Source organism: Calliphora vicina, chromosome 1 (assembly GCF_958450345.1).
Source record: "Calliphora vicina chromosome 1, idCalVici1.1, whole genome shotgun sequence".
In the NCBI taxonomy this organism is placed as follows: domain Eukaryota; kingdom Metazoa; phylum Arthropoda; class Insecta; order Diptera; family Calliphoridae; genus Calliphora; species Calliphora vicina.
The window spans coordinates 33,042,090-33,057,898 of record NC_088780.1 but is presented as its reverse complement, the minus strand read 5'-3'; the positions used below and the strand labels follow the sequence as shown (position 1 = coordinate 33,057,898).

The 15,809-nt window shown below is 24.4% G+C and overlaps 1 protein-coding gene across 1 annotated transcript; it reads right to left on the bottom strand.

The window, feature by feature from the left end:
* Positions 1-12,332: 12,332 nt before the first annotated feature.
* On the bottom strand, positions 12,333-12,840 carry LOC135963372 (uncharacterized). The gene is made up of 2 exons (XM_065515202.1): positions 12,565-12,840; positions 12,333-12,509 (listed from the first exon to the last, which is right to left on the bottom strand). The coding sequence occupies exons 1-2, from the start codon at positions 12,838-12,840 to the stop codon at positions 12,333-12,335; spliced, it is 453 nt and encodes a 150-aa protein (XP_065371274.1).
* Between the last annotated feature and the right edge of the window lie 2,969 nt (positions 12,841-15,809).

Below are 15,809 nucleotides of genomic sequence, written 5' to 3'. Positions count from 1 at the left end.
CGCAATGAACAAATAACTGTTTCCAACGTCTATATATCATTAGAAACCTTAAAAATAGATTTAATAATATAAAATCTAATATATCCTTCAAAATCTGAATAATAAAACAATTACAATTGAATAATAATAATAGAAATTGGAATTAATAAATAAATAACTCCCAAAAGAACTAAAGAATATTTCTGTATATCATTAGAAAGCTTATTGAAGTTTCAAGTAAAAATTTGTTTAGCCTTTTCCCAATCCTCTTAAAAATATCTTAAAAATTGTTTATAATTTTACAGTTGAGTACATAATTATTTCCAAGTTTATTGCACATGGAGACCCCATGTTACAAGTACAAATATAATAAAAGAAAATCTATCAAAATATTACAAACCTTTTTATATTGATTTAAGTACTAAAATCCAAATAAAGTTGTGTACATTATACATACACAAATTTTATATATTGTTTATTATATCTTTTGAAATCTCATGAAAAATTATATTTTTAAACACATAAAAGCAAATTAAAAGTCGCCATTTAACCTCTTTTCTATATATTATTTAAATATAGTCAAAGCTCTCAAAATATATACACTTAATAAAAAAAATTTATTAAATCAAATCTACAAAAAAACAATTCTACAATTACCTTCAAATATAAATAACTAAATTAACTAATAAAATATACAAACTACTGTAAATATAGCTTTTATATTTTATATCTCATTAGATAACTTACCATAAATAATTTCTTTTTTAAAAATCGTTAAACTTCAAAAGATATTTTACCAAAAAATAAAACATTCTCACAAGAAACTACCAAATTATTCCTTTTATACATAATTCAAAAACCTAGTTTAACAAACCCACAGCTGAATTAATCCATTCAATTTGAGCTTAATTCACTAAAATTTTAATTCGGATTTCATTAACGGAATGTTTAGGAAATAAAATTTATTTTGATTTCAAAAATGGAATTAAGAATAAATTCCTTTGAACCATTGAATAAAACTTAAAAAGTACAACTATCTGAAACGATTACTTATGACAAACATAACAGTTATATAAAAAAAAAATAATCAAAATACTTAAAAAATCTATATATCATTAGAAACCTTAAAAATATATTTAACAACATAAAATCTAATATATCATTCAAAATCTGAACAATCAAAATAATAAATAACTCCCAACAGAACTAAAGAATTTCAAGTTAAAATTTTTAAATTTTATAAGCATTTTTGCACCTCTCTTTAGTATCTTAAAAATATGTTCAAATTAACAATAAATTTAATTAAAATTACAAAAAATTCACAAAACATACATATTCTTTGATATTTATATCATTAGAAAGCTTATTGGAATTTTCCTACTACTATTTTAGTATAATTACTTTAATTTTTATCACTTTCTGAATCACTTCCTGAATGAATTACCTGGCCTAAGAATACCTGAATTCTTAAAATTACTAAACCTATATCAATATACAAAAATTATATAGATGAAAATTCAATATACGTAAAATTATACCAACCAAAACTTTTTTTTAATAGAAATCAAAATCTATTTTACATTTTGTGAAGTTTTTTATATTAAATCTCTTTAAGTATAAAATATACAATCAAACCCTTAATATAATAATCCAAATAAATATTTATTAAATAAATAAAATTTTAAATTTAAAAATATTCAAAAAAAAATATGAAAACCTTTTTTTCCCATCAAAACATTAAACTTGTCAATTTAAAAGCATGTTGAAAATAAAATCAATCAAAATATTTAATATAAATAGATTTCAATCAATTTATATATCATTTGATACCTAAGTGTACAATATTGTACAAAAAATATTAAAACGAACTTGAAAGTTAACTTTTCAAGAATTATTTTATATTTATACACAGAAAAAATTATGTTTCAATTCAAACATTTATCACATTTTGAACTGGTTTCAATTATTTTATAATTGAAGCAAGTATTCAATATTTTCTGATATTTTCTATTGAATTTTGAGTTTTGAATTTGATAATTTTGACAATTGAATATACAATTTTCATTATTGGTTGAACTTTAAATACAAAAATTATTGAATAAATTATTTTCGTAATTGAAAACACAAAAAATAACAAAAATGTGTTCAATATGTGATATATATTTGAATTGAAACGGTTTAGGAAATAGTTTTTTCTGTGTACTATTTGGAAAACTATCAAAACAAAATATTTTCACAAACAAAATTCAATAAACTTGTCAATTTTAAATCATATTGAAAATAAAACCAATCAAAATTATTATTAAAATATATAAGAAATAAATTTCGATTATTTTGTATATCATTTGAAACCTCAGAGTACAAAGCTAACTTTTAAAGAAACATTTTATATTTGAAAGCTCTATAAAATAATCTACAACAAAATAAAAAAACTATCAAACAATGATTTTGTATCATTGGGGATTAAAACTCTAGAAAAAATAACTTCAATTCACACATGTAATATCATCTGAAACCACTCATATTTTCTTGTTCCAAAATAGAAAATGAAAGTAAACATTTAAATTTACTATCAAAATAACTAAAAATCTATGTCGTAAACATGTACAACAAATTCAATTTAATTTAATTTTCTCTTCACCTAGAAACATATTTATGTATATCGTTTGAAATCTCTTCATAAAAAAAATTCCTTGAAAATTTAATAATTGTTTTAACAAAAATCTAATTTAAATAAATATCAAATCAACAAATCTTAAGACTACAGCTGAGAGATCATGAAACCATAGATTGTTTTCAATAAATACCTTCTTTATAATTAACTTTATATATCATTGGAAATCTTATAAAACAACAAGCCTTAAAACTACAAATAAATTAATAATACTTACATTACCACGCTGTCTAGTTATATTCTAACTTATAGTTACTTACTGTCGTTTAAAAAAATGTTTGAAATTGTTTTTTAATTTAAAACTATAGACAATTACCAATTTAAAAAAAAAATAAATCAATTAACAAAAATGATCTTTGTTTAAAATTTAACAAAATTCAGTTTCAACAAATTTTCACATTTGAAACGAGCCAGCATAGAAATATATTAAAATTCTGTTTTCAAACAATTTTGTATATCATTGGAAACGTATAACAAATTAAAGACAATAACATAATCTTTAAAAAAATCTCAACCAAAAATAATACTAATATTTCATTATTGTTCAAAATCTTTTCAAACAAGTTTCACATTTGAAACAAATCAACAAAGAAATATATTAAAATTGAGTTTGCAATCAATGTATAATAAATTATAGACGATAACAGTTCATAATTGTTCAAAAACTTTCCAATTCTTTTTGTAATTTAAAATTATAAATGATTAGCGATTTAAAAAATTAATCAACAAACAAAACCGTCAAAGAGAACAAGCTTTAAAATTTAACATAATTAATTTTTCAACCAATACCTTTAAATTAAAATAAATATAAGATGAAATATATCAAAATTCAGTTTTCAATCAATTTTGTATATCATTGGAAAAGTTATAATAAAATTAAGCAGATTTAAAAATAAATCAACAAAGACGAATATGATATTAAGCCAACAAAAAAATCTCTTTAAAAAATTACAAACTTCAGTTATCATTCAATTGCATATATCATGTGAAACGTTATAATCCAACTATATAACACAATTAAGCAGATTTTGAAAATTAATAAATCAACATAGACGAATTGTCTCTGTTCAAAATTTAATCAAATTCAGATTTCAATATATTTCCAGATTCTAAAATTAAGCCAATAATAAATTGATCAATCGTAATACATTTTCTATATTATTGGATATCTTATAAGGAAATTATGTCTAACGAAACTTTAAACAAATATAATTGACAAACTAAACAAATTTCTATAAACTAAATTAAATATTCTCTTCAGTGTCCAAAATATTAAACTAAATTCAGTTTTTAAACAATTTCCTGATTTTAAACAAATCAGCAAAGAAAACAATTACTTTATAGTCTAAAATTTTGTTATGAAAATATTCAAAATTCAGTTTTCAATCAATATTAATATCATTGGAAAATATTATAAGCCAATAATACTAGACAATTTACTATTACTGCCAAAGCCGTCCAGATTTGCAGCCATTCAGAAAATACTGCCTAAATTTTATTTATTTCTTCGTAATACATTTTGTATATTATTAGAAATCTTATAAGGAAACATTAAATAAAATTAATTAAAGAAAAACAAATAAATTTCTATAAACTAAATTTAAAATTCTCTGCAGTATCAACAACATTTTAGTTTTTAACTAAAATCTAGATTTTGTCCAAAAATTAAAATCCAACAAGATCCAAATTCAATTTTCAATAAATTTTGTACATCATTGTAAATATTATAAGAAAATAATAACAGTAAATTATTGCTTAATCCGTCCAGATTTTACAACTGAAAAATAATGCCTAAATTTTATATTTTCCATTATAATTAATTTTTTATATTATTGGAAATCTTATAAGAAAATAATATCTAGCAAAACATTAAATAAAATTAATTAATGAAAAACATATAAATTTCTATAAACTAAATCCAAAAACAGTCCAAAAATTAAAATGAAAATTATCAAACTTCAGTTTTCAATAAATTTTATACATCATTGTAAATATTATAAGCCCATAATAACAGTAAATTACTGCTAAATCCGTCCAGATTTTACAACTGAACAATACTGTCTAAATTTTGTCTCCTAATATTAATACATTTCGTATAGTATTATTGGAGATCTTATTACTTTAAACAAACATAATTAAAATAAAATAATTTAAATATAATCTGCAGTATCCAAAATATTTAACTAAATTCAGTTTTAAAACAATTTCCTGGTTTTAAATAAATAAAAAAAATTAAAAATTATTTTATAGTGCAAAAACTTTAATCAAAATTCTGTTTACAATAAATTTTGTACATCATTGTTAAAAAAAAAACAAACTGCGAAGCGTTTTGCTTATCTGCAAATGCACCCAAAGTGTCTGGCGGGAATCGAACCCACAACTCTCAGAATAATAGTCCAGCACACTATCGTCTAGTCTATCGACCAATAATAATAGTAAACTATTGCTAAATCCGTCCAGATTTTAAAACAGAATAATACTGTCTAAATTTTATATATTATAGGATATCTTATAAGCAAATTATATCTAACGAAACTTTAAACAAATATAATTAACAAACAAAAAATTTTCCTTAACCAAAATTGAATATTCTCTTCAGTGTCCAAAATAAATTAACTAAATTCAACAATTTTCTGATTTTAAACAAATCAACAAAAAAATAAGCACTTTAAAGTGCAAAACTTCTAATGAAAATGATCAAAATTCAGATTTCAATTAATTTTGTATACCATTGGAAATGATATAAGCATATAATTGTAGACAATTCACTATTACTGCAAATTTTATAACTGAAAAATTCTACCCAAATTTTATATTTTAAATCGTAATACACTTTTGTATATTTCTGGAAATCATAAAATATAAAAAGAGAACAAATCAATTTCTATAAACAAAATTTTATTTTCTCTTCAGTGTCCAAAAAAAATAATGTTTAACCAATTTCTAGTCTCAGTCCAAAAATTAAAATAAAAATTATCAAAATTCAGTATTCAATCGATTGCTAAATCCATTTAATCGTAATACATTTTGTATATTATTGCATATCTTATATTTTTAAGCAAATTTCTGTAAACTAAATTAAATTCTCTTCAGTGTCCAAAATATTTAACCAAATTCAGTATTCATTCAATTACCAGTCTAAAAGAAAATCTCTTTATATTCCAAAAATTCCAAAAATGATCACAATACAGTTTTCAATAAATTCTGTATATCATTGGAAACGTTTTAAGCCAATAATCATATATTTACTGCCCAGTAGATTCTACAAAAGTATAAGACTGCCTAAATTTTATTTATTCAATCTCGATATATATTGGAAATCTTATAACAAATTAATGTTTAACAAAACATTAAAGAATATTACTTATAATTAATAAAAGAAACAAATTTCTATTTCTAAACAATATTTTATTACTTAAATGAAAATAAATACCCTGAACTCTAACATTTAATTCACAATAATTTCCTGCTTAAGTAGGAGATCAAAACGCCTAAGATTTCACTACTAAACAGAACATCTCTGGAAACCTTTATGAAGAACCAAATTTCTACAATAATAGCCAACGAAAAGGTTTAAAAAAATATTGCTTTAATAAAACAGTCTTAATTCAATTTATATATCATTGAAAATCTTAGCAGCAAATAATATCAATACTACAGTACAATTCAATAAAATCTTGTACTAAATTGAAAATAAAAAACTTTTCTTAAATTTTTAACCAATATTTTAAATAACAAATGCAAAATCCCCTTATTAAAGATTATTTCCTATATCATAGGAAACCTTAGTAATAACTAATATTGCTACTTGAAAGCAAAAAAAAAAAAAAAAAAAAAGCCAAAAGGTACAATAAAACATGGTCAATATTTATAAAAACAATATATTTTATACATCACTGGAAACCTTATGAAGAAATAAAATCATATAAAACCATATATATTGACTTCTAATTATCTAAAATCATAAATTTTTAATAACTCAGTACAAAAAAACTGATAAAATTATAAAAATATTTCAACTTGTAGCTAGGTTCTATATAACATTGGAAACCATACAAATCAATAATATAAAAACTATTGTAATATTTTTAAAAAAATTATTTAAAGCTTAATTAACTAAATCAATTTGCTAACATAACCTAAATAAATTTAAGTTTTCCTCAATCACTTAATAAAAAAATAACTCTGGCTTAATATAGTTTTCAAATATTTTATATATAATTTGAAAGCTTATACACACACTTCAAATATTGCTGATTTAGCTCATCAAAACTCAGATAAAATTATAAAAATATCTTAACTTTAAACTAGGTTCTATATAACATTGGAAACCTTTCAAATCAGTAATATAAAACCTATTAAAATTAGTTAAAGTCTAATTAACTCAATCAATTTATTGATTTTTCTTAATATAGTTTTCAAATATTTTATATATAATTTGAACTTCAAATATAGCAGATTTAAATAAAACAATCTGCTTGAAAATATTTATAAAAAAACAATTTCAATAACATATATCAATAATGTTATACTTGAAATTTCCCAACTTTTATATATCATTTGAAAGTTTATATTTAATTAAAAAAAAGTCTTCAAATTACAGAAAAAATTCCTTTTAATATAATAAATTCTATATAAAATCCCTTCTGTAAATTTCATTTACATTTCTTTTCAAAACTTTCTTTAAAAAATTTTTAATTTTCAATAAAATTTTCCAGCAAATGGTTAATTGTACAATTAACAAAATTGCTTCAAATACTTTTAAATATACATATGTCCACATTCAAATTCAATTTCAGTCCTTCTGCTAAATTCATAATATAAAGATCTTTATAGAGATTGTATTCATGTTAAGGAATACTTCCTGCAAAAACACAATTTCTTAAACACTTAAACAAGTGTGTCCTTTTTCTTTTGGAGTAGCACTAGCTTTGCATGCTCTTTTGCAGCAATGGCCATAAAAGGGGGATAAACAGTGTAATTGCTAGTGTCTTACAAAAATTATCAGCCAACCAAAGGGGGGGATGATTACACAACAAAACCCCTTTAACTTACTACTAACTATTATTTGCCATTAAACCTAAAGAAATTGAAACTTATTTTTAAACTATATTAAAAAGCAATCATATGGAAAATTATAGATTTATGATGAAGATAAATTTTGAAACAAAAGCTTTAATCCTTTATATAAGAAATATTTTACATAAATTTAAGCTTAAAATAAAAACAATTTAAGTATTATAAATTATTGAAAAGATTTTTTTATTTTGAATATTTATTATATTGCTGTAATTGCACTCTGTATCTCCCTTTTTTTATTAGTTATAATTTAATTTATTATTAACTAATTAACTCTCCCCCCTAAAATTTCATTGTAAAAATGCCCCAAAATTCCTCTAAAATATCCAAAAATTACTTAAAATTTCAAATGCCATTTCTTTCATTTGAGATGTGGTTTTAATTTTAAATTATAATTATATAAAAAAAAGAAATTTGTTAAAACAATTTCTCCATATTTTAAATGAGACAATTGTGGCATTTAATCTTAATAACCAAAATTGTAACTATACTATATTTATAATATAAAAGTAGCTATATTTACTAGAATTCTGTTTAATATTTGTTTATAAAAATATTTTGTATTTATTTGCCATAAATTTAACATCAATCTCTTTAAAAAGATCTTATATCAATAATAAAATATTTTGTATTTATTTCAAATCATAACACTTAATTTAAGTTGAAAACTGTAAAATTATATACTATATTCTATCAAAACTGTTAAAATAAGAAATATATTCAAATAAAAATTGTACAAACCATTTTGCTAAAAAAAAATATATATTTTTGTGTGTTTTTCTTTATAAACTAATGACTGTCCGAAGTTGAATCAAAAGAGTGTTATATTCGGATTATACGGGGGTATAGGGATTATACGGGGGTAGGGTTAATTATGGCGCTATCCTCTCACTAAAGTTGGTAGAAAGATTTACTTTCACATAATTCTTATTTATGTCCAATTCCATCACGATATTAATTACACTGTGCACGAAATTGACACTTTTTTTTCTGTCAAGAAGGGCACCCAGTGCTAACCGTTTTTTTAGGTTAGCTCGTATTTTCGAGATATACCGTTATTTCGAAAATTGAGGAGGTTGCACAACATATATTCGCGTAACTCCAAAACGGGTTAGTTTCCTAAATAAATTAAAAAAAACAGAAATTCCGCAATAAAATTACCTTTAAGTAAGGCACGTTTTTAATCTTCGCAGTCGTTTTAGAATTATAATTTTTTTTTGGCAAAAAAAAATTTTTTTTTTAGGAAAATTTCGAAATTTTTGGTTTTTAAAACGGCATTAAAAATTGTAAAATGCATATACGCTCTTAATATTTTTCACACATATAGAAAACGAAGTTCTAAATAAAACAAGCCCTAAAACAAGCCACAAAAGATAAAATACATAACTCGTAGTAATTAGCTACATCGTGCAGTGTTCTTCTATGTTTAGTACTGCAATAGTCGGCAATGCAGTGCCGGTTTTACAAAACAATAAGATTCTGTAAATTTTCTGTTTGTTGTTGATTTTGAATCCATAAATTTGACTAGTGGAAAAGATAAGGTATATATATATATATGTTTTAACACAAAAATTGTATGTCTTGCGTTACAAAATATTTATTTTGATAGATATCCCACTCGCATCCCACTAAGGGACTAAAAATATCTTAAAGGAATGGACCTAAGCTTTCTTTTGACTACAAAAAAAAATTTAAAAAAAGGGCCCATTTGGAAAAAAAAATCGTATTTGCAAAAAAAAAAGTAAAAAATTGTAAGTCTTGAGTTAAAAAATATTTATTTTGATAGATATCCCACTCGCATCCCACTAAGCGACCAAAAGGGTCTTCAAGGATAATATCTAAGCTTTTGTTTGACCTAAAAAAAAAGATTAAAAAAGGGTCCATTTTGAAAAAAAAAATTCAACAAAGTTTTTGATTTTGCAAAAAAAGTCAAAAATTTTATGTTTTGAGTTACAAAATATTTATTTTGATAGATATCCCACTCGCATCCCACTAAGCGACCAAGTAGGTGTTCAAGGAAAATATCTAAACTTTATTTTAAGAAAAAAAAAAAAAAAAAAAAAAAAAGGACCCATTTTAAAAAAAAGTCAAAAAAGTTTTTGATTTCGGAAAAAAAATATTAAAAATTTTTTATTTTTTTTTTTAAATATTTTTTTTCGAAAGATCGAAGAAATAGCTATCTATACTATTTGGGACACATTTTGCTAAGAACAATAGGTAATAAGTTACATGGATAAGAAAAAACCCCTGTTTGACCAAATTGTCAAAATTTTACCCCCTATAACTCAGAGAGTTCTCGACCGATGTTGTTGAAAAATTGTGTCTGAGTTACTATCCAATAGAGCTAACCTTGGTGCAAATTTCATCCCGATCGGAAGACATCGATTTCAAAAGTTGGTTCACTTGACATGAAATGCCCCATATATATATTATATATAAACGTATAGGAAATTGTGTCTTCTTTTCAAAAATGTATACAATTTTTAAGAATTAACAAATTTATAGAAGACTTTTTGTAAAAATATGGGAAAAAAATTTAAAATGCTATTAGGGGATATTTGCTTAATCTTTTGTTTATAAAATCAAAAGTTGTGGACAGATTTTAATCACTTAGAGCTTGTTATGTTTGGAACTGTATTTTCTATACGTAAAAATTAATAACGTAGCTGCATTTTCCAATTTTTCATGTCATTTTAAAAAACCAAAATTTTGAAATTTTACTAAAAAATAATTTTCAGTCTTATATTTCTAAAACGACTGCGAAGATTAAAAACATGTTAATCCTTTCTTAAAGGTATTTTTATTGCGGAATTTTGTTTTTTCATTTTATTCAATAAACTAAACCGTTTTTGGGTTACGCGAATATATGTTGTGCAACCTCTTCCATTTTCGAAATAACGGTATATCTCGAAAATACGAGCTAACCTAAATTAGTTTTAACCGCTGGGTGCCCCGCTTGACAGTTTTTTCAACTAGCACAGTGTTATTAGAAGACAATTATGAAATTTGAAGTCATTTTCTGAGAGGAGCCTGGTATTCCAATAAACTTCAATACAAATAAGTTTTCTATATAACTCATGTCACCAAATTTTGTAACGATCGGACCGAATGTGGACCACAAAAGAGAATTAAAAAAAATCAAATAGAAATTGTGTTCTTGAACATTACCTCGTCCTTCAGCGACATACAAATCTTTCGTTGTGAAACGACTGCCAGTACATCCATTCTGAACTTTATACGACTTCAACCCAGCACTAGCTTTGGTTCTGCACATAAACGAATCAGAGCATTTAACTTTACTTTCTGATAGAAGTGCTCTTCGAAAGAGTTGTTCGACTTCTTTTGACTTGTCAATATCTGTTAGAACTTATTTTCTTCCTGATCAAGTTTAATTTCAATGTTCTGTCTTCCTTATACTGTTTAATGTGACCGTTACCTTTTTACCGTTAGGAATCTGTATCCAACCTTGATTTTTAACCTTTCATGTTTATTTGGGTTTGTGTATTTGATAAACATAATTGTTGTTTGAATATTCTGTTTCAACACCTATCAAATACAATAACCATGATGTGAACAAACTTTCCAGTGCTGCCAAGTCTCACCAATATGAGCGTTAGTTATAGGGTTTCTCATTTTTAGGACTTGTTCCATTCCCGTGAAATATTAAAAATATGTCTACAAATTTCGCTCCAAACGGTAGTTATGTCACCTAATTTTATGATGACCAGTACATAACCCTTCCCGTCCCCACCTACACAAATGTGTTGGTAAATTTAACGTATTTTATAGAGACATTTATACATTTTGTTCGTTTTTTTTTTACTTTTTTAAATATCACAATATTATGTGTTATTTCTTATTAATTTTCTAATATGTTTTTGTGCGATTTACTTTAGTATTTTGTGTACGAGTGCAAGAAATGTGATCGAAAAATTCACTGAAATCTGCAAATTTTGAAATTGCTTAGGACGGAAAGGGATAATTAGTCATAGCTCCCATATAAGGCCAACATTCAAAAATCACTTTAACAAGCATAAATCTCTTAAAACTCTTGGTATCTACATAGAATTCAACACAAATAAGTTTCATATAGACATAAATCACAAGACCTAATTTCATGGCGATCGGTCCATAAGGTTCACTTCCGAAAATCACTCACGAAAATAATTTATTTAAATTTTTGGCTTGACCCTACTTTCATACTTGTTTTTGGCAAAATCGAAGGCAAAATCATATAAACCCTTAAAAACTACTGAAAAACCGGATATTAATTATATTCTTGTAATTTTTTATAAAATCCTTTAACAGTTTTTTATTTAACTACAATTGAGGTACCGAAACATACTAGGTTGAGCTAGAATCTTATAAAGTCAGTTTACGAGATAAAATTGTTAAAAAATCGTTTAAATACAAAACTAAATGAGCGATTACTGAAAGGTTCGGAAGTTTTTGAATTGTTTTAGACGATGAAATTGTATTATGATTTATAAATTTTTGACAAATATTAATACTCAGTATTGTCGTCTGTAAATACCTTGATGAATACCCGTAGAAATTAAATAATTTAGATAATTTTATACAGTATATATTTTTGCAAATTTCAACGATTTTTAAATATCGAACGTTTTTTCGACTCCACTCTTCCTCTTACAATCAAACTGAATATTAAATCAATATTTTCTTTCAAATAAACCTCTACTCGAAATTTTGTCTCCGGAATATAGGGTGGAAAATTTTCGGCATCAATTCTTAATTGATTTACATTAATTTTGGTAAGCTAAACAAAAAATAAATCAAAAATTATTTAAATTTTTTTAAATAAACTTCGTTACCTTTGCTACAGGACATTTTTCCGGTAAATTCGAATACTTTACAAATTCTTTGCGTATAATTTGCAAAATATTATAAGTATCCTTGTTTTGTAGAAAAAGACAGCCATCAACATTGGTAAAATTGACCAAAACAAAATCTTTTTCATCTGGCCTCTCATTTATAATCCAAAAATCTAATGTTGGCTTTACGATTTCAGCACTAAAGCGTAGATTCAAATTGAAAACCTCCTGATTGCGCTTCAACTTTACAATGGAGCAATTCAAAAAGTCGGTCATCTTATTGTTCTGCTTGCACTCGGTCGAATCAAAACGAAAGACAAAAGAGCGCTAAAATAGTTTTGAATTAAAATTTAAAAGGAAAATCGTAAAAATTATAATTTTCTTTACCCAGGCTAAACAAATTTCGGTTGTTATAATTATCAGAGTTATTGAAAAAATCCATGTTGTCATTTTACGTTGCTTTTAAAAACTAAGTAAACACATTTAAATAAAGCTGATGATAAATATGAAAATGCTTGATCTGTTTTAAAAAATAATGAGTAAAACGCTTTTTTAATTGACATTTAATTATGAACATTTGTTATGAAAATCATACAATTAATAAGTTATGAAGAATTGGATTAATGTGTATTTATCATACACCCTATTTTGAAAGATCTAGATGATATAGCACATTTTAGGTAATTAATAAAAAATAATCTAAAAGTGTTACTGAAATTTTATTTACCTAACCACTTTGGAATATATTTATATTTATTCAATACCCAGCAGTTAAGCAAGTAGTCAATGTATTCTTTAAAGACAGTATTTGTCACCAATGTCTGATCAGTTGGCTGACTCCAATTTATATAGTTTGGTTTATTTGACACGTATGTGCTGTTTGTAGTGCAGAGAGAAGTCAATTGGTTACTTTATACATTCCAGGTAAGCTAGCGTAAAGGCAATTATCACTTAAGTGTCTCTAAGTAATCTAGAGTATAGTCACTTTAAACTTTTATTTCGTACTGAACTTTTTTGTGAGTTTGTACGAAAACTGGTTTAATTCTCATGCTGTTTATTTTATTTTTTTTATACTGACATTTCATGTAACCACTGACATTCCATGTAACCACTTTAGTGTCTCTAGGTAACCTATAATGTGGTCACTTCAAACGTTTATGTTGTACTGCACTTTAGAAAGTAGTTAATTTACCCACGAGAAGAAATCTATTTGAGAAGTATTGTTACGTTTTAACCTTTTTAAAACGCTGGTTTATTTCCTTTAAATAAACCGGATACTTTTGATTGCAAATAAAAGCGTTTAGTAGTTTGAAAATTGTAACTTTATCAGAAAAGCGTCTCTGATAAACTCACTAACGACTGCAACCTCTGCTACTATTTATAACACTGCCATCTGCACTCTAGATTTCTCTTTAACTGTCTAGAGGTTTCTAATACATACGCCATCTGTGGTGTACTTTCTACAATGTTCTTTAACTGAATATTCGAAATCGAATACAGCGTTGCCAACTTACGATCAAATCAACTGAAAGCTTTTATTTAATAATGCCCACAGATATGTTACAGTTTTACAGCACTGTTATTTGAAAACATTATGCTACTTTTAAATCAGCCGTTAAAATCGTTATATTTGAATTCAAGTACAATTTCGTAACAATATATTGTACTGTCAATGTAAGAAAACTTACTATTTCATTGCCAGTCAATTGTCCAACAAAAATTGTCAGCTCACACGGTTGTCAGATTTTTGTATGGCAAAAATTGGCAGATCTGTTGTTAGACATTGCCAGAACTGTCAAATCATTTGAAACAAATTCATAATGGAATTAATTCATAACAGAGTTCATTCTACCTTTGAATGATTAATTTTTTGTTGATTCAAATCTAATACAAATTGAATTAAGCAAAAAATAATTGATTTTGAGTAAATTAAAGAACCTGAAAATTACTTTTACAAAATTTATATTTTTTTTCTATGAAATTTATCCATTTGTGTAGCTGTTTAATAAACACAAAACTTTTTTATCTATATTAACATATAATTAAAAAATAATATAAAGTTTGCACTTGACTGGTTTCTGAAACAAACAACTATTTTAAATTTCATATGAAATATTCTAATTTTATTAGGAACTTCAAATGTTAAATGACAAATGAACTTTTTAAAGAGTTTGACATCATATTCATATAAACATACATATTTGTTGTATGTATTCTGCATCCTCATATCCAACCAAGTAGGGGTTTAAACTCTAAACTTTAGAGCTTGTAAATATTAATGAAAAAAAAAAGATTAGAGCCTAGCAGGGCCAGTCAAGCTCTGTTACTTAACATCTTTCTGCACTAAACAAGGATTTCTCGGCTTTGCATCAGCATAATAAACGATGCATTTACCTTTACAAAACAGTAATCGCCAAATAACTCAATTTCGGATTTTCTGTTGCTTAACTGGTTTTTAGAAATAATCGATTCATTTGCTCTTCATTCAGTTTTGTTTTTAATCATTTACTTAAGCCTTTTTGTAATAGATTTTAATTGAAGAAAATTTTAATCATTCCACACATTTTTAATGCTATTTTGTAATGGATTTGAATTAATGAAAATTTGTATAATTCAATAATGATTTGATTCTATAAATAATGAATTCTCAAAGTAATGAATTGAATACATTTGATGTACAAAGGAATTATGACTATAAATTTATAGATTTATTTTCATTTCGAAAATTGAATTAAGAATTAATTCTTTCAAACCTTTAAATGAATTGATACATAGATACATACATATATTCTTACATCATTGTAGAGTATTTAAAAACATTTATAAAACAATTAATTTTCAGTTTAAATTGAAATTAATAAAACTGATAAATCTCTTCTAAATAATTTAACCAATTAAATACTTTAAATTTTTGCAATACGCAAATTATTTTTTGGTTTGAATTTTAATCCAGTCGCCTGATTTGCCAAAATTGTGGCGGAGTATATTATTTTGTATGTTAAAATACATATTTGAAAATGTTTCTAATTTAGGAAGGTCTCCCATACAAGAAAGATAAACAAATGGTTTTTAGAGCTCAGATTGTTAAACAAATTAATATAAATAAAAATTAATTTATACATTTGGTAACAAATGATTGACCATAAATAGCCCGTAAGATTGGAATCTTAAAAACTAAAAAAAAAATTAAAAATTAAGTATAAGCTTATTCTATAAATGTAGGTAGGTATATATTTTTTTTAAAT

Bases quoted from the DNA above. Each gene is read 5' to 3' on its own strand.
- LOC135963372 (XM_065515202.1), bottom strand. From the start codon at position 12,840: ATGACCGACTTTTTGAATTGCTCCATTGTAAAGTTGAAGCGCAATCAG. The intron at 12,510-12,564 runs GTAACGAAGTTT...TTTTTTGTTTAG, and splicing joins AAAAATGTCCTGTAGCAAAG to CTTACCAAAATTAATGTAAA.